The sequence below is a fragment of the Loxodonta africana genome, chromosome 12 (assembly GCF_030014295.1).
Source record: "Loxodonta africana isolate mLoxAfr1 chromosome 12, mLoxAfr1.hap2, whole genome shotgun sequence".
In the NCBI taxonomy this organism is placed as follows: Eukaryota; Metazoa; Chordata; class Mammalia; order Proboscidea; family Elephantidae; genus Loxodonta; species Loxodonta africana.
Window position 1 is genome coordinate 49,314,922 of NC_087353.1, and position 25,789 is coordinate 49,340,710.

The window sequence follows — 25,789 nt, forward strand, 5'->3', positions numbered from 1 at the left end:
GAGGTTTGTGGTTCAAACCCACCCAGAGGTGTCTTGGAAGACAGGCCTGGCCATCTGCTTCTTAAAGATCACAACTTTAAAAATTCTATGGAGCAGTTCTACTCTGCACACATGGGGTCACCATGAGTTGGAATCTACTTGACAACAGCTAACAACAATAACAGCAACATTACTCTTTTAGAGATAGAAAGAAAATGAGATTACTTAGGACTTATTTGCAATTAACTAATCATGATTAAAAAAACCCAAACCCCGTTGAGCCGATTCCAACTCATACCAACCCTATAGGACAGAGTAGAACTGTCCCATAGGGTTTCGAAGGAGCACCTGGTGGATTCGAACTGCTGACCTTTTGGTTAACAGCCAAACTCTTAACAACTATGCCACCAGGGTTTCCATCATGATTATCCATCATGATTAGTTAATTGCAAATAAGTGTTGGGAATTTATACCAGTAGAGTGAGTTTTAGAAAAAAATTAGACCACACCTAAAGTATTGTTAATAGGGCAAAATTCATAAGCTCTTATCTATAGTGTGAACTGAGGAATTGCTGGAAGGTTAATAAGTAAGCACCAAGTGAGAAGGAGGAACCAGAAATGGCTCTTTGCCCCCATCTTTCTCTGCTATGTTGTCCTCACAGCAACAGCGGGTCACCATCCACTCACGCTTGATTTTTTTCAGCCCTCCATTCTGATTTCTGCCTTTAGATGAAGAGGCAAGGTGAAGACCACATTTTCCTCCTCAAAGGTTTCAGCAGCCTGATATGTGGCAACTCAAAAGAAATATCAGAGAATAACACTGGAACCTTGCACAGAATCTCTTGGGCATATAACCTTTCTTCACCTTGCAAATTGGTCTACATCAGGTCTTTAGTACTCCGATTTTGATGTCTTCCCTGTCTCATTGTGTTCTTAGTCTCAGCTGTTGGTTGAAATCATTCTACATACTCTACATCTCTCCAGCTAAGAAGTATCACAGTTATAGCAGCCAAGAGGTTGTATGGCACACATGCAATATTCCATTGAACTCTGGGTCTCATGGTATTATCTTTACACTAGCTAACCACAGTTTTGTACAACTTTGTTGCACTCCGTCCTATAGATTGTGTTTATGTGTTTTTAATAACATATATTTAATGTGTGAAATGGTCTGCCGCAACATTCAAACCCTGCTGCAATCTAAAATTTTCTTCGAAATCTTCTTACCTAAAGAATTTATCTGGTTTGCCTTTAAGATTTTTCTATATTTTTCAGATATTTTTCTATATTTCAGCTCTGGAACAGGAGAACAGCAACATCTGTACTTCATGGCCGTGCAATGAGAGACACGCTAACCTGCTTAGTGCGGTAGAGAACACAGTGAGCGTTCACTGAAGAATACTACACGTCACCATCACCTTAATGATGTACATGAAATAAGTTTGGGTTTGAGGTCACCATTTGGTTTTTTCTCCTTAATATTTCAGTAAACACATGACACTTGTTCTTTGTTAAAATGGGCTAAAATTAGAGTCGGGTGAACTTGATTAGAGAATTATAAAAATGTCCAGGGGGACTTGGTACTCTAGAGTTCCTGCTTGTTGTTTGTTTTTCCTAGTTAACACCCAGCTAATGGCTGGAAAAGCATTAGTGCACATCACCTACATGTCTAGCCTCGTCCTATTGAAGGCCAGCAGACCAAAGCCAGCGGTCTGGATAGCCAAGAACAGAGCATCTGGGCCAGAGGCCAGGTGTGCCTGTTGGCTTTTCATTTCACTGCCAGGCAGTCTGTTCTGGCTGAACAAAGAGGCAGCTGCTTTCCTACTTGCTTCCATAGGCAGAAAAGAGTAGAAAATTAATAGACCAATAACTTAAACAGAGGAAGTTATTGGGAAGCATATAAAAATTAATAACCCATAAATGCAAGTCCTCTAACTGTAATAACTAAATGACTTTGGTAGCTTTAAAAAGATGGCTGACCAGGGCCTCAGAACCATGTCGTAACCACCTCTGTGGCATGTGATGGTGACGTGTAGTATTCTTCAGTGAATGCTCACTGTGTTCTCTACTGCACTAAGCAGGTTAGTGTGTCTTTAATTGCATGGCCATGAAGTACAGATGTTGCTGTTCTGTTCCAGAGCTGAAGACTAATTTTTTTAATTAATTAATTAATTGTGCTTTAAGTGAAAGTTTACAAATCAAGTCAGTCTCTCATACAAAAACTTACTAATACCTTGCTATGTACTCCTAGCTGCTCTCTCCCTAATAAGACAGCACACTCCTCCTCTCTTCCCTCTGTTCCCCGTGTCCATTCAGCCAGCTCTGTCCCCCTCTGCCTTCTCACCTTGCCTCCAGACAGGAGTTTCTCACATAGTCTCAGGCGTCTACTTGAGCCAAGAAGCTCAACTCCTCACCAGTATCATTTTCTATCTTATAGTCCAGTCCAATCCCTGTCTGAAGAGTTGGCTTCTCCAGGACAAATTTTTACAGAAGCAGACTGCCACATCTTTCTCCCCAGGAGCGGCTGGTGGTACACTACAAAAAAGTGGCAGACTCATGATTCACACTCTGCCGCTGACTCCAGAACCTGTACTTTTTGTTCTGTAGTACACTGCCTCTCTAAATAGGAGTTGGCCACAACGCTGAGGAGCCCTGAATTGGTGGTTCGCAGCAGATTCTCTCTGATGATTGATAGGTTGAAGGGTGAAGGAAGCTAGATCATGAAGCCAAAGGCCTTGCACTGCTACTAGTGAGCACAGCCTAGTGCTTTGAGGTCACCAGTCTGTGGAAAGATGGATGGGGATAGGTCCTCAGACATAGGCACCTATCTTTATTCTGTCAGCTGAGCTGGGCCACTTAGCTGGCCCAAATTTATAGAAGCAGAAATGACCTTACAACATTACCAGGGTCTAAGATGTTCATTACTTTGCATTTGTTGTTTTATCAGAGCCCTGAACCAGTTCATTTTGTAGGAGACAAGAGAAGGAAAATTTGGAAAGCAGTAGCAAGTCACTTACCTTTAAAAATGACAAAAAATGTTTTTGATATGTTCTTTCATAGACTAAGCAAATCCGTTGTAGTGTCTAATCAGAAGAGCATGCAAATAGTTACTTCAATATTTTCTAATTCCAGATACCTGAAGGTCTTTTTAAAATTTAATACAGTAATTTATTAATCTTTTTTTAGCAGGAAAATTATATAGGCACAATGACTAAAGGATAATTACTGAAAAAAAAATTTTTTTTTTTAATTACTGACCAGTCTATATTTTAGATTTTGGATGTTGTTCTTATATAAGCATAAGTGTCCATCCATGATTTTATGATGTATAGTTCTTATTTTGAAGCCCTTCAGTTCTCAACAGGTAAATTACAGTGATGTATGATGAAGAATTTTTTTTTTTTAATGGTCATGTGGTCTGGAAATTTCATTTTTGTACAACTGTAAATAGATTATACAGAAACCTGGTTGTTAGCAGCAAGTTAACAATGGTAAAAACTAATAGGATTTCTAACGTATTTTCTTATATTTTTCTCACAGTTCGCAAGAGACGAATTGAAGGAGACCACCAGTAAGTCGGCCGGGATATAATCTTTGGAAGACTTCAGAAGATCGCAAGGGCTTATAGCAGATATAAAATTTTCCTGGGTAGAAGGGAAAAGACTGGAAGCTTTTTTTTTAACTATATGTATCTTTATTCTAGTTGTTACCAATTTCAAATAGTAAAATCAATAGCAGGTGATCTGTTACATTTTTAAAAATTATTTCAACTTTCTGCTAAAATCAATTTTAGCTAAATTGAATAGCTTATGATGAATCTTGGGTAAAAATATGCAGTTGTAAAAAAGTTTCAGAAGTCATTTATGTAGAAGAATTTGAACATTTTGAGGACCGATCTTTTTTAAATCAAAAAGGGACACTGCTGATACCAAAATTGCTGTTTCTCTTTTTAGGTGTGAAGTACCTAAAAGCTTTCCTTTATCTGTGACCTGGAGAATTTTCTACTTTGTAAAATATGTGAACTTGGCAAGGGTGTTCAAGAGAACAAAATGCCAGGATTAAAAAAAAAAAAAAAGCATTGCCTTCGAGTTGATTTTGACTCATAGCAACCCTATAGGACAGAGTAGAACTGCCCCGTAGGGTTTACAAGCCTGTAATCTTTACAGAAGCAGACTGTCAAATCTTTCTCCCACAGAGCGGCTGGTGGGTTTGAGCCATCAACCTTGTGGTTAGCAGCTGAGCGCTTAACTACTGTGCCACAGGGCTCCTCGGATTTTAAAACAGATGGCTTAAAATATGGTCATGTTTAACTGCAGAAGCAGGCCTCAAGAGGGAGAAAACAGTCTTCAATGCAGTCCAGGTCACTGTACTTACCTGATAGGTCTCAGCAACACCTAGATTTTTTTTTTTTTTTTTAAATCTAAGTCATCAGCTTTGCCAGGTTACATACTTTGTTTAGAAGTATGGTTATGTCTAACTTTATTACAGTTTTTCATTTTGATAATGTGGGCATTACTAAATTTTATGAAAGCTAATAGTAAAAAGTATCTGAGTAGAAAGCTATTTTCTTCCCTGTAAAAAAGGCATACAGCCAACTCTTATTTAGGGTGAAAAAAGAAAGCTATTGTTAAAAACATCAAATCAAAGATAATAAACGTGGTAGAGTTTTCTGAGAAGCTTACAAAAAGGTCATTTAAACTGGTTACTGTAAGTAAGTTAGAAACTGGTGTGTGTATACATTACCTACTGTTGCACAGTGTAGTGGGAATTTCCTACATGCAGTGCAGAATTGGAGAAACAGTATGTAATCACTACTACAAATTTTCCAACCAATAAGGAAAACTGCTGTTCTTCACAAGTCTGATTTTTAATATGTTTCCTTTCAACTTGTATATTTTTATCCATATTGTGTAAAAGTAATTCCTTATAACGAAAATAGCTTTCCTGTTGCCAAAGTATTAAAGGAAACAATTCAACAGAGTTCTGTGGTGGGAAGACCATTATGAGACTCCAGAATCCGTGCTATCATGGAGGGTTCAGACTTGTATCCAAGCCCCATCTCAGGGCAGCCTTTGAAGCAGGAGATGGCCGAGGCACTTACAGCTGAAAAAGATAGGGAGGAAAGGAATCTGAGTAATCCTGGCTTCAGAGATTCAGGCCTGGCTGGATCACTTACAGAGATTTTTTTTTAGAGAATCTGGTTTTAGAGTGGGGGCAGTAGTTCGTTGTTAATTTTTTTTTTAACTTTCTGAAATTGAATTACAAAATGTCTGCTACTCCAGCTTGGGCTGGACAGTTTATCTAATGATTGAGGCAGCTTCTTGTGCTCTCTGGGAATACGCCTGCTGAACAAGCTACAGTTTCCCTCATCACAACTGTGGTGTGTGTGTTTGTTTGAATCAGTATCCAGTGTTTTAAAGGGGCCAAAGCTTAACTTCACACTGTTCCTTTCAGTTGTAGGCCGCTGACTTTTTTTTCCAAGTTATAGAAGCTCTTTTTACTTTCCTTTTTTTTTTATGGACAACTTTTGAATTGTACTTGATCTTAGAGATGGCACAGTTCTGAAAGGGTTGGGAGTCAGACATGGAGCAGCAGCTCTGTGAGGACACTAGGCAAAGTTGTCACACTTTCAGCCAGGCTTCCTTGCTCGCATTGTCCTATAACTCATTAAATTGATAAGTGTGTTCCCCTCCCCCCATACTTTTTTTTTCAATATAGGTAGATGGGACCCTGCCTGAAACTTTGTATCATATTTATGGGAAATATCTTTTCTCAAAATATGAGAAAGTTAAATATATGATTGATGAAAACATTTCTTCATAAATAATTTTAAAGATGAACATTCATCCAATTAAATATAGAAAATCTTGCAAGGGTTGTAATTATAAAGCAGAAAAATGATGTTTACTTTGATCTTTAAAAATCTGGTACCTCTTTACCTTTTAGGAACCTTCAGTATTTTATCTTGCTCTGAAATTTTGTAACAGAATAAAAAGAGTATGCTTTTGAAATAGTCTTGATTATTAAACCAAAGATTTTCTAAGACCTTGAGATTTGTAGTCTAATGAATTTAAACTTACCTGGTTATGGAAACTCTGGTGGCTTAGTGGTTAAGAGCTATGGCTGCTATCCAAAAGGTTGGCAGTTTGAATCCCCCAGGTGCTCCTTGGAAACCATATGGGGCAGTTCTACTCTGTCCTATAGGGTCACTGTGAGTAGGAATCAACGGCAATGAGTTTTTTTTTTTTTCTTGGTCATCTAAAAGAATACTCTTTGCATTTTTAAATTGCTGTTTTTTAAAAAAGCTTTTAATTACCCATTTTATAAAATTTTATATCCAGACTTATCTAAAGTTCTGATTTTTCCATTATGTCATCGTGAAATCGTATGTGTTAAAAATCCAATATTAATGGCTAATATTGATATTATTAAAATGGATTTTGGTGCTATATGGTTGTAGTTAAAGCCTAGTAGAAGTCTACTCATAAAAATGTCCCATAGAGTTTCCGAGGAGCGGCTGGTAGATTCAAACTGCAGACCTTTTGGTTAGCAGCCGAGCTTTTAGCCCCTGAGCCACCAGGGCTCCAGTAGAAGTCTACAGTATAGGTGAAATACATTTTCTAAGCATGCCTGTCATTTAAAAGACCAAATAAACATTTCATGTTAAATAAATTAGCAGATTGTTAGAGAGTTTAAAGGAGCATTATCTTGGTCATTCAGTTGCAAATTCTCATTACTTGAGTAAGAGCACCCACATGCTTGCTTTGTGTGAATGGTGCACTCTGGAAATGTTACCTGTAAATAGAACATTGTAAAATGTTTTCTCATTGACCAAGTATCTGATGTGTTTTCATTTTAAAAGGGAATTTGGTTATATGATAAAAATTATAAAAGAAAAAAAGTTTCAATAAAATGTTATTCATGCTCCACTGTACTTAAATAAGATGAAAGAACTCATGGGGTTTCATAGAATCTTATATTTTGGGCTCTGTGTGTTTACATAGTTGCCCCACTTTTTCCCTATAAAATTAGGAACCACTGTTCCCTCCTGGCAGATCCAAGATTGTGCTTTCTCTGGAGTCCATAGCTACTTCCATTCTTTACAAGTTCCATACAGGCTGACTCTGCTCCTTTATTACTGGCCACTTCACTTTGAATAAGGAGCCCTAGTGGCAGAGTGATTAAAAGCGCTCAGCTGCTACCTGAAAGATCAGTGGTTCCAATCCACGAGCCACTTAGTGGGAGAAAGACGTGGTAGTCTGTTTCCATAAATATTACAGCTTTGGAAACCCTAGTGGACAGTTCTACTCTGTCCTTTAGGATCACTATGGGTCAAAATTAATGCAGCGGCAGTGGGTTCACTTTTGAATAAATTGACTAAAAACACAGCTCCCAAGAGAACAGAGCACATGGATGTATCAGGGAGCATATCTGTGATTCCTTCCAGACAAGTGGCATGAAGTCTTGGGTCTACACATCTACACAACTGCCTCATACAGTGTTCAAAATTACAAGTATGAATTCAGGGTGTCAGCAGGGCCAGGCTGTCTGTGAAGGCTCTAGGGGAAGGTCCTTCCTTGTCTCTTCCAGTTTCTGGCAGCCACAGGCGTTACTTGGCTCCTGATAATGTAACTCCAATCTCTGCCACCATCTTCCCTCTGTGTCTCATCTGTTTTTACAAGGACACCAGTTACATTGAATTAGAGCCCACCATGCTCCAGTATGACCTCGTATTAACTGATTATGTCTGCAGAGACCCTATTCCCAGATAAGTCCACATTCACAGGTACTGGGGGTACTTGAACATATGTTTTGGGGGGATACAATCAACCCACAGCACTAAGTATTTCAGAAAGCCTTTATTGACAAAGAATTTTATTTAGGACACCTACTGTAGTGGCTAGAGCCAACATGGCACTAAAGACAGAAGCATCACGTTGTCCTTCTGCAGCAAAGACCTGAAAAACTAAGTGAAACAGATAAAACCTCAATCCTGGAACCCTAACCACTAAATAAAGGAATAAACTCATTCAAGCACCAAATGGAGTAAGACACTGACAGCACAGAGAACAAGGAGAGCTATAGAGTGGAGGTCACTTACCGGCTAATGTGGCCAGATTCACCATCTTGGACTACAGCCACCAAAGAACACAGGGAAAACGGGAAGCCAACTTCATGGAGCTGCCAGCAGGAGACAGGGCATCCAATGACCAGGGATACACACTTTCCCACCCCGCACCCTTTTCCCCTGTACACAGCCTCTGCTGCTTCCCAACAGTCCACAGTTGCTCGGCCAGAGAGACGCCAGCTTTTTGCCACCAGAGTCTGCCCCACCCCCACCAGCTGGCCTCTTCAGCACCACTTTTGGTTGGTTGGTTGGTTTTTTTGATATTGTTTTTTGGCTTTTTTTGTTGCTTTCTCTCTCCCTTTCCTTTCTCCTGCCCAGCTAGCCCTGTGTGCCATCCTCTCCCCTTCTTGATAGGCTGTGATTTTTTTTTTTTTTTTCCAATTTCTTCTCTGTCTCTCCTTTCCTTTCTCGCACCCATCCAGCCCTTCTGATTGGAGAGTCACTACGCATGGCCTCCCCGGGTCTGTGCTGTCACTGATCGGCTCCCTCAGCACCATTGTTTGTTTGGTTTTTTGTTATTGTTTCTTCTGTCTTCCTTTCCTTTCTCCCATCCACCCAGCCCTGTGCACCACCCCCAACTTCTTGCATGGCTGTGCTGTACCGCTCAGCTGGAAATCCTCTGGCACACAGCCTCACCGGGTCTGTGCTGCTCCCACAGCCCAGTTCCCTCAGTGATGTATTTTTTATCTTTCTCCTTTTCCTTCCCACCTAGGCCAGACGCTGCCTCTGCCCCTTCCTGACAGGCTGTGCTGTGCCACCTGTTGAGAGAGACATCAACTCGCCACCACCCCAATTCTGCCCCACCCCCAACAGCCAGTTCCACAACCACTATATATTTTTTTTGTGGTTGCTGTTTTTATTTTTTGTTCTCTCTTTTTCCCCTCTTTAATTTCTCCTGCCCACCTAGCCCTGTGCGCCAACCATGCCCCTCCTCAACAAGCCAGTCTACGCCACTCTGCTAGAGAGCCACCAGCACAGGGCTCACTGAGTCTGCCCTGCCCCCATCTGCTGAATACAACTGTGCTGCTTCTTTACTTTTTTCCTCTTATTTTTATTTATATGACTTCATTCATTGCTTTTTTTCCATTTGTTTTGCTTTTGTTTTCTTTCACCCAGCCACTTAACTCTGCACAGCACATTCTTTCCTTTCACTCCTGCCTATGTACACCAAGTGCCACACCCCCGAGAGGTACCAACTCAGTCCCCCGGATCCTGCCCTGCACTGCCCCCCAGCCTTGCCCCATTACCCCCAGTTCATGCTGCAATCTACCCATCCCCACCACTCCACCCCCCTGGACCTGCCCTGCAGCACAATAGCTGAGTGACCAGCCCTGATCACCTGGTCATGGTGATGAGAAGTATCATGCATACAGGCGAGTAAGCAACAAAACACGTCCAGTCCGCCTGCCCAGCTATAACCAAATAAAAAAGTAGGATGAAAAAAATCTATAATCAATAAAGTAATTCCTGCATGTCTGGAGACAGACAATCCCTATCAAAACAAAAAATAGGAGAGGGTGGCTCCGAAAAGCGACCAAATAAAACAACAGATAACCTTCTGCTAGAAGAAAAGGCACTGGAACTACCTGATAAGGAATTCAAAACTCTAATATTCAGGATTCTCCAACAGATGAAGGAAAATGAAGGCAAAAATAAGGAAAAAAATAGACAAGATCATGGAAAAGACAGACAAAACAATGGAAGAATTCAGGAAAGTAATACAGGAAATATCAAACAACTAGGACTCAAACAAAAACAGCAATTAGAAATCCAAAAGATAACATTATAGAAATGGACAGTGCCATAGACAGTTATAGGAGCAAATTTGAAACAACAGAAGACAGGATCAATGAAGTTGAAGACAAATCCTTGGATACCATTTTGAGGGAAAATGAGAGAAAAGAATGAAGAAAAATGAAGAAACCCTGAGAGCAATGTGGGATACAATCAAAAGAAATTTGCATGTGATTAGAGTTCCAGAACAGGGAGAAAATGGAAAACACAGAGAGGATCACTGAAGATTTGCTGACAGAAAACTTCCCTAATGTCATGAAAGATGAAAAGCTGACCATCCAAGAAGCTTAACAAACCCCATATAGGATAGACCCGAAAAGAAAAACACCAAGTCATGTAGTCACACTCACTAAAACCAAAGACAAAGAAAGAATCCTGAAAGCAGCTTGAGAAAAACAAAAAGTCACATACAAAAGAGAATAAGACTAAGCTCTGATTACTCAGCAGAAACCATGCAGGCAAGAAGGCAATGGATGACATATATAAAATCTTGAAAGAGAAAAAACTGCCAACCAAGAATAAATATATCCTGAAAACTCTTGTTGAAATAGGGTGGTGAAATTAGGACATTTCCAGATGAACAGAAATTAAGGGAATATGTAAAAACCAAGCCAAACTTACAAGAATTATTAAAGGGAGTCCTTCAGTTAGAGAACCAACAACATTAGACAACAACCTGAATCTAGCACGTAAGACAGCATCAGCCAGATACCAACCTGGTAATGAACTCTCAAGGATAAACAAAACTAAAAAATTTACAACAGGGAACCAGAGAGGTCAATCTATAAACAGTAACGATGTCAGAACAATAAAAGGAAATAAACAGTGTAGGTATACAACTTTCAAATGGAGAGGAAGTCAAGGCATCATCAAGTAATAAAAGACTGGTTTAAACTTAGGAAAAAAAAAAAAGATGGGTATATTTCAAGGTAACCATGAAGAAAGTTAACAAACCTACTCACCAAAATAAGAAAAACAAAGTCTCAGTAAACACAAAATCTACAAAAACAACGTGATGGTTAAGATTGTGTGTCAACTTGGCTGGACCATGACTCTCAGTGTTTTGGCAGTTGTATAATGTTGTGATCAATTCCCTGTTGAAATTTGATATGTGATCACACCTGTGATAGAATCTGCTGTGGCGACTCACTGCCCCTTCAGCCTTCATCTCTCCACCCTCTACCATCTACTTCCTTCCTGCTCACCTTGCCAAGGTTTTTGGCTTGTTCTGGATCCAGCAGCTGCCTTTTTTCTGACCTCGTTCTTGGGACTTGAGCTAGCAGCTTACTTTTTGATCTTGGAATTCCTCGACCTTCACAGCTTGTGAGTGGGGGCCCTGCTCTCCAACCTGCTGATCTTGGGTTCACCAGCTTCTATGGCTGCATGAATTGGGAGAGGCCTCTATCCTGATCCATGGACTTGGAACGTTCCAACCTCTACAATCATGTGAGCTGTTTTCTTGATATAAATCTGTCTGTCTGTCTGTCTGTCTACCTACCTACCTACCTACCTATGCTTTACTGGTGTTGCTTCTCTGGATAACCCAGCCTAAGACATTTGGTACCGAGAGGGGAGTCTAGAGAAATAAAATTGTAAGGATGAGTTTTCTCAATTGGCTCTCAAGTCATTAATCTTAAAGATGTTGATGACACTGTTTCCAGCAGTAAAGAGGGCACTGCTAATCCATAGCATCAGGAGGTGATACGAATACACAAAGTATCACCACCGGTAGATCAGGTATTGGTGAAAGGCAAGGCTCTGGGTGAGCACATGTGTGATATCTCTCTACAGTTTTGTCAGAATGAGAAGGATAAGGAAGCTGGTTGGTTGGTCCTACTTTCACTAGACAAACTGGTGGAAAGAAAGAGATGTGCTCAGGGCTTCAGAGTCAGAGCTCACGTGCTGCATAAACAACCTCAAAGCTTCCACTTGTGCTTTGAAAGAAAGCCTTATTTCTTATAGTAACAGAGCTGATTTTGCCAAAAACCAAACCCACACTTTTATTGTAAGAGTAGCTGAATTACAATGCCAGCTCAATTGCCAACCTCAAGAGGCATCTGAAGTTAAATGAGAGCACTGATTGAGAAGAAATGGGATCCTGAAACTTGGGAGGGGATATATGGGCAGATAATCAGGAAGCTGGAGACACTGAGCCCCTAAATTCCATTGAATCACTCCTGCTGACAAAACCACTCCCATCTGAAGAGATTACTTCATATTTGTCTGCTAAACAATCCTGCCCAGAAAAACCATTAGCCCCTCCACTTCCATCTAATGAGATTAGCCCTAGCGCAGCTGCCTCTAAAGACCCCTTGCCTGAGTCATTGGCTGGGGCATCACCTGAGGTATGTGCTTTACAAGACAATGCTGAATGTTCTCAAAACAATTCCACAGTACTGATTCTGGCTTCTAGACCTATAACTTAAGTTCCATCAAGCCCCAAAAGGTGAAGTACAAAGTGTGACCCAGGAGGAGGCATGCTACTCTCCAAAAGAACTACTTGAATTTTCTAATATGTACAAACAGAAACCTGAGGAATATGTGTGTGAAGGGCTACTAAGAATGTGGGATAATGGTGCAAGGAACATAAAGATGGATCAGTCTGTGTTTATTGATATGGGTCCACTAAGCACAGATTATTCCTTCAATGTTTTAGCTCAAGAAGTTAGGAAAGGATCTAATAGTTTGTTTGGCTGGGTTGCTGAAGGATGGATTACGTGGTGGCCTACACTAAATCAAGTTGAAATACCAGACCTGCCTTGGTATACTGTAGAAGAATGTATCCAAATGCTTAGGGAAATTGGCATGCTAGAGTGGGTTTATCAGGATAGACCCACAGACCCACACATGGAGTTCCCAGAGGACACACCTTTTATCACAACTGTAAGGAACAAATTTGTGAAGGGAGCTCCAGCATCCTTGAAGACTGCTGTGATTGCTATTTTGTATAAATTAGATTTGACAGTGGGAACTCCCCTAACTGAATTAAGACACCTAACTACAATGGGGCTGATTGGACCCCATGGTAAGAGGGGCCAAATGGCTGCACTCAATCGACAAAGACAAGGTGGGTGTGGTTACAGTAATGGCCAGTGGAGTCAAAGCAGTAATCAGAAGAGTTTGACTTGTATGGACTTATGGCATTGGCTACTTAGTAATGGTGTCCCTAGGAGTGAAATAGATGGGAAATCTATTAAATATTTACTTGATCTGTACAAACAGATGAATTCTAAGTCAGATGAACAGCAGTCTAACTTGAATAGCCAGAATAGAGAGTTACGGTCCCTCAGTCAATTCCCAGACTTGATCAAGTTTAAAGACCCACAACCCCTTGAGTGAAGGGGAGGCTTTGTCCCCTTGAGGAAGGACTCCAATACACTGCCAAAAATTTATACTGTTAACCTCTCTCCTAGCCTTCCCCAAAGGGATCTACAGCCTTTTACAAGAGTGACTTTTCACTGGGGAAAAGGAATTAATCAGACTTTTTGGGGATTACTGGATACTGGCTCTGAACTGACACTAATTCCAGAGGACCCAAAATGTCACTGTGGCCCACCAGTCAGAGTGAGGGCATATGGAGGTCAGGTTATTAATGGAGTCTTGGCTCATGTCTATCTCACAGTAAGTCCAGTGGGTCCCCAAAACCATCCTGTAGTGATTTCCTCCATTCCAGAATGCATAATTAGGGTAGATATACTCAGCAACTTGCAGAATCTCCACATTAGATCCCTGAAAAATGGAGTAAGGGCTATTATGGTAGCAAAAGCCAAGTAGAAGCAATTAGAACTGCCTCTATCTAGGAAAATAGTAAACCAAAAGCAATACCACATTCCTGGAGGGATTGCAGAAATTACTGCCACCATCAAGGACTTGAAGGATGCAGGGGTGGTGATTCCCACCACATCCCCATTCAACTCGCCTATTTGGCCTGTGCAAAAAACAGATGGATCTTGGAGAATGACCATAGATTATTGAAAACTTATCCAGGCAGTGACTCCAATTGGAGCTGCTGATCCGGATGTAGTTTCATTGCTTGAGCAAATTAATACATCTCCTGGTACCTGGTATGCAGCTGTTGATCTGGCTAATACCTTTTTCTCCATACCTGTTTCAAAGGACCACCAGAAGCAGTTTGCCATCAGCTGGCAAGGCCAACAATACACCTTCACTTGCCTACCTCAGGGCTACATTAACTCTCCAGCCCTATTTCATAATTTAGTCCGCAGGGACCTTGATTGCCTTTCCCTTCCAGAAGATGTCACACTGGTCCATTACATTGATGACATTATGCTGATTGGACCTAGTAAGGGAGAAAGGAGTTACCATGCTGGCTGGTGTGATTGATCCTGATTACCAAGAGGAAATTGGATTGATATTACATAATGGAGGTAAAGAAGAGTATATCTGGAATGCAGGAGATCCCTTAGGGCATCTCTTAGTACTACCATGTCCTGCAATTAAAGTCAATGGAAAACTACAGCAACCCATTTCTGACATGACTACTAATGGCCCAGACCCTTCAGGAATGAAGGTCTGGGTCACCTCACCAGGAAAATAACCACGACCAGCTGAGGTGCTTGCTGAGGGCAAGGGAATATAGAATGGATGGTAGAAGAAAGTAATTCTAAATACAAGTTATGGCCATGTGGCCAGTTGCAGAAATGAGGACCATAATTGTTATGAGTATTTCTGCTTTTGTTTTCTTTGCTTATAAAATACAAGATGTAAATGCGGCTAGTGCGTTTTTGGTTGTACATGTGTTTTATCATGTTAGGCACAAGTATGACTTTTTAATTGTGTTTATTCAGAGATTATTATGGTTTGGGGAGATGAGTACAGGTGCCAAGTTGACAAACGGTGGATTGTGATGGATAAGATTGTGTGTCAACTTGGCTAGGCCATCATTCTCAGCATTTTGGCAGTTTTATAATGTTGTGATCACTTCCCTGTTGAAATTTCATATGTGATCACCCCCATGATGGAATCTGCTGAATGGTACCGGCAAGGGCGGGGTCTGTGGCAGCTCACTGCCTTCACAGCCTTATCTCTCCTCCCTCCACATCCTACTTCCTTCCTGCTTGCCTTGCCAAGGTCTTTGGCTTGTTCTGAATCCAGCAGCTGCCTCTTGTCTGACCTCCGGTTCTTGGGACTTGAGCTAGCAGCTTACCTGTCAATCTTGGAAGTCCTCGAAATTTACAGCCTGTGAGCAGGAGCCCTGCTCTCCAATCTGCTGATCCTGGGTTCACCAGTTTCTATGGCTGCGTGAACTGGGAGAGGCCTCTGTCCTAATCCACAGACTTGGGATGTTCCAATCTCTACAACTATGTGAGCTGTTTCCTTGATATAAATCTCTCTGTATGTATATATATGTATTTATATGTTTTACTTCTCTAGAGAACTTAGCCTAAGACAAACGAAAATGAAAAGAAATCCACAAACAAAAGTAATTCAGCACAGAAGAGTAAGAGTAACAAAGAAAACATGAGTACCACAAAAAAAGCACTACAAAATGACAACAATAAACTCACAGGTATCAATAATCAAACTGAACATAAATGGCTTAAACGCACCCACAAAGAGACAGACAGTGACAGAATGGGTAAAAAAAAAAAAAAAAAAGAACCCATCAACATGCTGTCTGTAGGAGACACACCTTAGAAACAAGACATAAATATATTAAAAATCAAAGGATGGGAAAAAAATAAGCAAACAGCAACCAAAAAAAGAAGCAGTGGCAATAATAATCTCGGATGAAATAGACTTTAAAACAAAATCCACCATAAAATACAAAGAAGGACATTATATAATGATTAAAGGGACAATCCACCATGAGGATGATGTAACCATAATATCTAAGAACCCAATGACGGAGCTCCTAAATTCATAAAACAAACTCTAATAGCACTGAAAAGAGAAATTGATAGTTTACAATAATAGTAGGAGACTTCAACACACCACTCTTGGTAAAGGGCAGAACATCTAGAAAGAACCTCAACCAATATACAGGAGATCTAAAGGCCACAATCAACCAACTTGACCTCATAGATACATATAGAACACTCCGCTCAACAGCAGCAAAGTTAACTTTCTTCTCCAACGCACATGGAACGTTCTTCAGAATAGACCACATCTTAGGCCATGAAGTAACCGTCAACAAAATCCAAAACATTATGATAATACAAAGCATCTTCTGTGATCACAATGCATTAAAAGTAGAAATTAATAACAGGTAGAGCAAAATGGAAACTAATACCCTGCTTAAAAACCACAGGGTAATAGAAGAAATCAAAGATGGAATGACAAAAATTCCTGAAATCAAATGAATGAAAACACATCATATTAAAACCTCCTGGACACAGCAAAGCAGGGCTCAGAGGTCAATTTATAGCAATAGATGCACACATCAAAAAAAGGTACCAGAAGAAAGCAAATAATAAAAGATCAGAGCAGAAATAAATGAAAAAGAGAATAGAAAAAATCAACAGAACAAATAGTTGAAATAGTTGGTATTTTGAAAGGATCCACAAAATGGAAAAACCACTGGCCAAACTGACAAAAACAGGAGAGGACACAACCCAAATGAGAAACAAAATGGGGGACATTACAACAGACTCAACTGCAATAAAAAGGATCATAACCAAACTATGAAAAACTGTACTCTGACAAATTTGAAAACCTAGAGGAAATGGACAAATTTCTAGAAACACACTACCTACCTAAGCTGTCACAAATTGAGGTCGAAAATCTGAACAGACCCATAACAAGAGATTGAAAAGGTAATTAAAAAAAAAAAAAAACTCCCAACAAAAAAAAAGCCTTGGTGAAATTCCTCAACATAATAAAGGACATCTATACAAAACCAACAGCCAACATCATTCTTAATGGAGAGAGGCTGAGAATATTCCCCTTAAGAACAGGAACAAGACAAGTATGCCCTTTATCACCACTCCTATTTAACATTGTGCTGGAATTCCTAGCTAGAGAAATAAGGCAGGAAAAAAGAATAAAGAGCATCCAAATTGGTGATGAAGAAGTAAAACTGTCCGTATATGTGGATAATATGATACTATACACAGAAAATCCAAAAGACTCCATGAGAAAACTACTGGAACTAATAAAAAGATTCAGCAGGGAAGCAGGATACAAGATAAACATACAAAAATCAGTTGGATTCCTCTACACCAATAAAGAGAATGATTAAAAGAAAATGAGGAAAACAATACCATTTATAATAAAGCTCCTAAAAAAAGAAAATACTTAGGAATAAATCTAGCCAGGTATGTAAAAGACCTATACAAATAAAACTACAAAAGGCTACCACAGGAAACCAAAAGAGATCTACATAAATGGAAAAACATGCCATGCTCGTGGATAGGTAGACTCAACATTCTGAAAATGACAATTCTACCCAAAGCAATTTACAAATACAGTGCAACCCTGATCCAAATACCAACAGCATTCTTTAAACGGATGGAAAAATTAATCATTAGCTTTAGATGGAAAGGGAAGAGTCCCCAGATAAGTAAAGCACTATTGAAGAAGAATAAGGTAAGAGGACTCATACTACCGGACCTAAGAACCTACCATACAGCTACGGTAGTCAAAACAGCCTGGTACTGGTATGACAGATACATTGACAATGGAACAGAATTGAGAACCCAGATGTAAATCCATCCACCTCTGGTCACCTGATCTTCGACAAGGACCCAAAGTCCATCAAATTGGAAAAAGATAGTCTTTTTTAACAAAAACTAATTCAAAATTGATCAAAGACCTAAATATAAAGCCAAAACTATAAAGATCATAGAAGAAAAAATAGAATCAATGTTAGAGGCCCTAACACAGCATTAACAGGATACAAACCATAACTAACAACACACAAAGTCCAGAAGATACTCTAGATAACTGGGATCTTCTAAAAATTTAAACAACGCTCATCAAAAGACTTCACCAAAAGAGTAAAAAGAGAAGCTACAGACCGGGGAAAAAATTTTGGCTATTACAAATCCAACAAAGTTCTAATCTCTAAAATCTACAGAAAAATCCAACACCTCTACAACAAAAAGATAAATAATCCAATTTAAAATGGGCAAACAAAATGGACACTTCACCAAAGAAGACATTCCACTGGCTAACAGACATGAGGAAATGCTCGTGACCACTAGCCATTTAAAAAAAGACCAAACCCATTGCAGTCAAGTCGATTTCAACTCATAGTGACCCTATAGAACAGAGTAGAACTGCCCCATACGGTTTCCAAGGAGTGCCTGGTGGGTTTGAACTGCCAGCCTTTTGGTTAGCAGGCATAGCTCTTAACCACTATGCGATCAGGGAGAAATGCAAATCAAAACCACAATGAGATACCATCTCACTCCAGCATTACTGGCATGAATAATAATAATAAAAAGAAAATAACAAATGTTGGAGAGGCTGTGAAGAGACTGGAACTCTTATCCACTGCTGATGGAAATGCAAAATGATACAGCCATTTTGGAAAATGATATGGCACTTCCTTAGAAAGCTGGAAATAGAAATACCATATGATCCAGCAATCCCAGTCTTAGGAATATATTTGAGTCTTCACACGAAGTGATATATGCACACCCATGTTCATTGTGGAAACCCTGGTGGCATAGTAGTTAAGAGCTACATCTGCTAATCAAAAGGTAGGCATCATTGCAGCATTGTTCACAATAGCAAAAAGATGGAAACAACCTAGATTCCCATCAACAGAGGAATGGATAAACAAATTATGATATATGCATACAATGGAGTATACCCAAGAATAAAGAACAATGATGAATCTGCAAAGCTTCTCACAACATGGATGAATCTGGAGGGCATCACGCTGAGTGAAATAAGTCAATTACAAAAGGACAGACATTTTATGAGGCCACTACTATAAAAACTCATGAAAAGGTTTACACACAAAATGAAACAATCTTTGATGGTTACAAGGGTTGGGGATAGAAAAACATGAAATAGACAATAGATAAGTGGTAACTTTGGTGAATGGTAAAACAGTACACAATACTGGGGAAGCCAGCACAACTTGTACAAGACAGGGTCATGGAAGCTCCATAGACACATCCAAACTCCCTAAGGAACTGAATTGTTGGGCTGAGGGCTGTAGGGACCATGGTCTCGGGGAACATCTAGCTCAATCGGCATAACATAGTTTATAAAGGAAATGTTCTACATTCTGCTTTGCTGAGTAGTGCCTGGGGTCTTAAAAGCCTGTGAGTGGCCATCTATGATACTCCACTGGTCTCACGCCTTTGGGAGCAAGGAAGAATGAAGAAAACTAAAGATACAGGGAAAGATTAGTCCAAAGGTTTAATAGGCCACAACTACCACGGCCTCCACCAGAATGAGTCCAGTACAAATAGATGGTGCCCAGCTGCCACCACTGACTGCTCTGACAGGGATCACAATAGAGGGTCCCAGACAGAGCTGGAGAAAATCGTAGAACAAAATTGTAACTTATAAAAAAAGACCAGACTTACTGGCCTGACAGAGACTGGAGAAACCCCAAGAGTATGGCCCCCAGACACCCTTTTAGTTCAGTAAGGAAGTCACTCCTGAGGTTCACTCTTCAGCCAAAAATTAGGCCCATAAAACAAAACAAGACTAAAGGGACACACCAGCCCAGGGGCAAGACTAGAAGGCAGGAGGGGATAGGAAAGCTAGCAATAGGGAACCCTGTGCCGAGAAGGAAGAGCGTTGACATGTCACGGAGTTGTTAACCAATGTCATAAAACAATATGTGTACTGTTAATGAGAAGCTAGTTCTGTAAACCTTCATCTAAAGTACAATGAATAAATAAATAAACAACACAGGGCAACCTAGAAATTGAAGGACAAGGCTCAATAAATCTTTCTGAGACAACCCCTAAGTCATGACCCCTGTCCCTAAGTCCAAAAAAAAAAGACCCCTGGCCCAGATGGCTTCACCGGAGAATTCTACCATTCAGGGAGGACTTGTACCAGTATTACTCAAACTATTTCAGAATTTAGAAAAGGAAAGGATACTATTGAATTCATTCTATGAAGCCAGCATAACCCTGATACGAAAACAAGACAAAGACACCACAAAAAAAAATTACAGACCAACATCACCCATGAGTATAGATGCAAAAATTCTCAACAAAATTCTAGCTAATAGAATTCAGCATCATATCAAAAAAATAATACAGCACAACAAAACAAGATTATACCAGGTATGCAAGGATGGCTTAACATTAGAAAATCAATCAACATAATCCACCACATAAATAAAAGAATCACATGATCTTCTCAATCGATAAAAAAAGGCATTCAACAAAGTACAACACCCCTTCCTGATAAAAACTCTCAACAAAATAGGTATGGAAGGGAAATTCCTCAACATAATAAAGGATATCTATACAAAATCACTTAATTGTGTTCATGAAGAACCTGTACATAGATCAAGAGGCAGTCATTCAAACAGAACAAGGGGTACTGTGCGGTTTAAAGTCAGGAAGGGTGTGTATGAGGGATGTATCCTTTCACCATACTTATTCAATCTGTATGCTGAGCAAATAATCTGAGAAGCTGGATTATATGAAGAACAACCAAGCATCAGAGTTGGAGGAAGACTTATTAATAACCTGCATTATGCAGATAACACAACCTTGCTTGCTCAAAGTGAAGAGGACTTGAAACAGTGATGAAGATCAAAGACCACAGCCTTCAATATTGATTACTGCTCAACATAAAGAAAACAAAAATCCTCACAACTGGACCAATAAGCAACATCATGTAAATGGAGAAAAAATTGAAGTTGTCAAGGATTTCATTTTATTGGATCCACAATCAATACCCATGGAAACAGCAGTCAAGAAACTAAAAGATGCATTGCATTGGGCAAATCTGCTGCAAAAGACCTCTTTAAAATGTTGAAAAGCAAAGATGTCACCTTGAGGTATACCTCACCCAAGCCATGATGTTTTCAGTCACCTTCTATGCATGTGAAAACTGGAGGATGAATAAGGAAGACCGAAGAAGAATTGATGCTTTTGATTTGTGATGTTGGAGAAGAATATTGAATATACCATGGACTGCCGAAAGAATGAACAAATCCATGTTGGAAGAAGTACAACCAGAATGCTCCTTAGAGGCAAGGATGACAAGACTACTTCTCATAAACGTTGGACATGTTGTCAGGAGGAATCAGTCCCTGGAGGACATCATTCTTGGTAAAGTAGAAGGTCAGCAAAAAAGAGGAAGACTTTCAATAGGATGGATTATCACAGTAGCTGCAACAATGGGCTTAAGTGTAACAATGATTGTGAGGATGGCACAAGACTGGGCAGTGTTTCATTCTGTTGTACATAAGGTCAATATAAGTCAGAACAGACTCAATGGTGCCTAACAACAATAACAACAACGTCCAAAACCAACAGCAAACATCATTCTTAATGGAGAGAGGCTGAAAACATTCCCCCTAAGAAGAGGAACAAAACAAGCTTGCCCTTTATCGCCACTCCTATTTAACACTGTACTGGAAGTCCTAGCTCAAGCAATAAGGCAAGAAAAAGAAATAAAGGGCATCGAAATTAGTAAGGAAGAAGTAAAACTATCCCTACTTGTGGAAGATATGATACTATACATACAGAACCCAAAGGGCTCCACAAGAAAATTACTAGAACAAATAGAAAGTTTCAGCAGGGAAGCAGGATACAAGATAAACACACAAAAATCTGTTGGATTCTTCTACACCAATAAAGAGAACTACAAAAAGCAAATCAGGAAAGCAACACAATTTATAATAGCTCCTAAAAAAATAAAATACTTAGAAATAAATCTAACGAGGAAGGTAAAAGACCTATACAAATAAAACTACAAAACACTACTGCAAGAAACCAAATGAGACCTACATAAATGGAAAAACATACCATGCTCATGGATAGGTACACTCAACATTGTGAAAATGTCAATTCTACCCAAAGCAGTCTACAAATACAATGCAATCCCAATCCAAATACCAACAGCATTCTTTAACAAGATGGAAAAACTAATCATTAACTTTATACGGAAAGGAAAGAGACCCTGGAGAAGTAATGCACTATGGAAGAAAAAGTAGGAGGACTCTCACTACCTGACCTCAGAACCTACTATACAGCAATGGTAGTCAAAACAGCCCGGTCCTGGTAATACAACAAACATTGACCAAAGGAACAGCACTGAGAATCCAGATGTAAATCCATTCACCTACAGTCACCTGATCTCCAACAAAGGCCCAAAGTCCATTAAATGGGGAAAAGACAATCTTTTTAACAAATGGTGCTGGCAAAGCTTTAGGTCCATCTGTAAAAAAATGAAACGGAAACCATACCTGACACCATATACAAAAACTAATTCAAAATGCATCAATGACTTAAACATAAAACCCAAAACTATAAGGATCATAAAATAAAAAACAGGGTCAACACTAGAGGCCCTAATAACATGGCATAAATAGCATACAAACTATAACTGTTGTTGTTAGGTGCTATCGAGTTGACTCTGACTCATAGCAATCCCATGCACAGCAGAATGAAACACTGCCTGGTCCTGCGCCATCTTCACAATCCTTGTTATGCTTGAGCCCATTGTTGCAGCCACTGGGTCAATCCCTCTCCTTGAGGATCTTCCTCTTTCTCAGTGACCTTCCACTTTTTGAAGCATGATGTCCTTCTCCAGGGACTGATCCCTCCTGATAACATGACCAAAATATGTAAGAAGTAGTCTCGCAATCCTTGCTTCTAAGGAGCATTATGGTTGTATTTCTTCCAAGACAGACTTGTTCTTCCTTTTGGCAGTCCATGGTATATTCAGTATTCTTCTCCAACACCGCAATTCAAAGGCGTCAATTCTTCTTCGGTTTTCCTTATTCATTGTCCAGCTTCAAATGCGTAGGAGGTGACTGAAAACATCATGGTGGTCAGGTGCACCTTAGTATTCAAGATGATATCTTTGCTTTTCAACACTGTAAAGAGGTCTTTTGCAGCAGATTTGGCCAATGCAATGTGTCTTTTGATTTCTTGACTGCTGCCTTCATGAGTGTTGATTGTGGATCCAAGTAAAATGAAATTCTTCACAACTTCAGTCTTTATCATGATGTTGCTTATCAGTCCAGTTGTGACGATTTTTGTTTTGTTTGTTAAGGTGTAATCCATACTGAAGGCTATAGTCTTTGATGTACATCACTAAGTGTTTCAAGTCCTCTTCACTTTGAGCGAGCAAGGTTGTGTCATCTGCATAACACAGGTTTTAATGAGTCTTTCTCCAATCCTGATGCCTGTTTCTTCTTCATATAGTGCAGCTTCTCAGGTTATTTCCTTTGCATACAGACCGAATAAATATGGTGAAAGATTCAACCCTGATGCACACAATTCCTGACTTTAAAACATGTAGTATCCCCTTGTTCTGTTCGAATGACTGCGTCTTAATCTATGTACAGGCTCCTCATGAGTGCAAGTGTTATGGAATTCCTATTCTTTGCAATGTTGTCCATGATTTGTTATGATCCATACAGTCAAATGCCCTTGCATACTCAATAAAACAAAGGGAAACAGCTTTCTGGTATTCTTTGCTTTCATCCAAGATCCATCTGATATCAACAATGATATCTCTGGTTCCACATCCTCTTCTTAATCTGGCTTGAATCTCTGGCAGTTCCAAGTCAATATACTGCTGCAGCCACCCTTAAATGATCTTCAGCAAAATTTTATTGGCATGTGATATTAATGATATTGTTGATAATTTCCACATTTGGTTGGATCATTTCTTGGGAATAGGCATAAATATGGATCTCTTCCAGTCAGTTGGCCAGGTAGCTGTCTTCCAAATTTCTTGGCATAGACGAGTGAGCTCTTCCAGGGCTGCATCCATTTATTGAAAGATCTCAATCGGTAGTCCATCAATTCCTGGAGCCTCATTGTTCGCTGATACCTTCAGTGCAGCTTGGAATTCTTCCTTCAGAACCATAGTTCCTTATCATATGCTACCTCCTGAAATTGTTGAATGTTGACAAATTCTTTCTGGTATAGTGAGTCTGTGTATTCTTCCCATGTTCTTTTGATGCTTCATCTTTGTTTAATATTTTCCCTATAGAATCCTTCAATATTGCAACTCGAGACTTGAATTTTGACAATAACTAACATTACACAAACACCAGAAGATAATCTAGATAACTGAGATCTTCTAAAAATTAAACATTTCTGCTCATCAAAAGACTTCACCAAAAGAGTAAAAAGACAACCTACCACTTGAGAAAAAAATTTTGGCTATGACAAATCCGACAAAGGTTTAGTCTCTAAGGTCTATAGGAAAATCCAACACCTCTACAACAAAAAGACAAATAATCCAATTAAAAAATGGACCAAGTATGTGAACAGACACCTCGGCAAAGAAGACATTCAGGCAGCTGGCAGACACATGAGGACATGCTCAGGATCACTAGCCGTTAGAGAAATGCAAATCAAAACTGCAATGAGATACCATCTCACTTCAACTTTACTGGCACAAATTGAAAAAAAAAAAAAAAACAGAAAATAACAAATGTTAGGCTGAAGTGAGCTTAGAACTCTTACGCACTGTTGGTGGGAATATAAGATGGTACAAGCATTTTGGAAAACAATATGGAGCTTCCTTAAAAAGCTAGAAATAAAAAACCATATCATCCAGCAATCCCACTTCTAGGAATATATCCTAGAGAAATAAGAGCCGTCACATGAATAGACATATGCACACCCATGTTCATTGCATCATTATTCACAATAGTGAAAAGATGGAAACAACCTAAGCGCCCATCAACAGATGAATGGGTAAACAAACTAGGTACATACACACAATGAAATACTGCGCAACAATAAAGAACAATGTTGAATCTTCGAAACATCTCACAACTTGGATGAACCTGGATGCATTACACTGAGTGTAATAAGTCAATCACAAAAGTACAAATGCTGTATAAGGCCACTATTATAAAAACTAACGAAAAGCTTTACACACAGAAAGAAGCAACATTTGATGGTTACTAGTGAGGGGAGGTCACTATGACTTGGAATTGACTCAATGACAGTGGGTTTGGTTTTTTCTTTTGGATTATGGAGGGGAGGGGTGGGAATGAAAAAATACTAGTCAATAGATGAGTGGTAACTTTGGTGAGGGGTAACACAGTACACAACTCTGGGGAAGTCAGCACAACTTGACAAAGGCAAGGTCATGGAAGCTTTGTCGACAGATCCAAACTTCCTGAGGGGCTGAATTGCTGGGCTGAGGGCTGGGGACCATGGTTTCAGGGGACATAAAAAAAAAAAAAATTTTTTTTTTTTATAGCTCAGTTGGCATAACATAGTTTAACAAAGAAAAGATTCTACATGCTACTTTGATGAGCAGCACCTAGGATCTTAAAAGCCCGTGAGTGGCCATCTAAAGATGCTCCACTGGTCCCACCCTGTCTGGAGCAAGGGAGAATGAAGAAAACCAAAGACACAAGGGAAAGGACTAATGGACCACAAATACCAGGCTGAGTCCAGCACAACTAGATGGTGCCCGGCTACCACCACCAACTGTTCTGACAGTCAGAGCTGGAGAAAAATGTAGAACAAAATTTTAACTCACCAAAAAAGACCAGATAGGCTGGAGAGACCCCAAGAGTATGGTCCCTGGACGCCTTTTTAACTCTGTACCAAAGTCACTCCTGAGGTTCACCCTTCAGCCAAAGATTAGACAGGCCCACAAAACAAAACAAGACTAAATGGGCACACCAGCTCGGGGGCAAGAATGAGAAGGCAGGAAGGGTCAGGAAAGCTGTAATGGGGAACCCACGGTTGAGAGGGAGAGACTGTAGACATGTCATGAGGTTGGCAACCAATGTCG

General features: G+C 39.8%; 1 protein-coding gene across 2 annotated transcripts in view; it reads left to right on the forward strand.

The window, feature by feature from the left end:
* The window catches only part of TMOD3 (tropomodulin 3), an 89,466-nt gene extending 69,425 nt beyond the window's left edge, over positions 1-20,041 (forward strand). For both annotated transcript variants that reach the window (XM_003420527.4, XM_023539495.2), the window contains exon 10: positions 3,520-20,041. In XM_003420527.4, the coding sequence (XP_003420575.1) occupies positions 3,520-3,554 (35 nt within the window). In that variant the 3' untranslated portion in view covers positions 3,555-20,041. The remainder of the gene's footprint in view (positions 1-3,519) is intronic.
* The last annotated feature ends 5,748 nt before the right edge of the window (positions 20,042-25,789 follow it).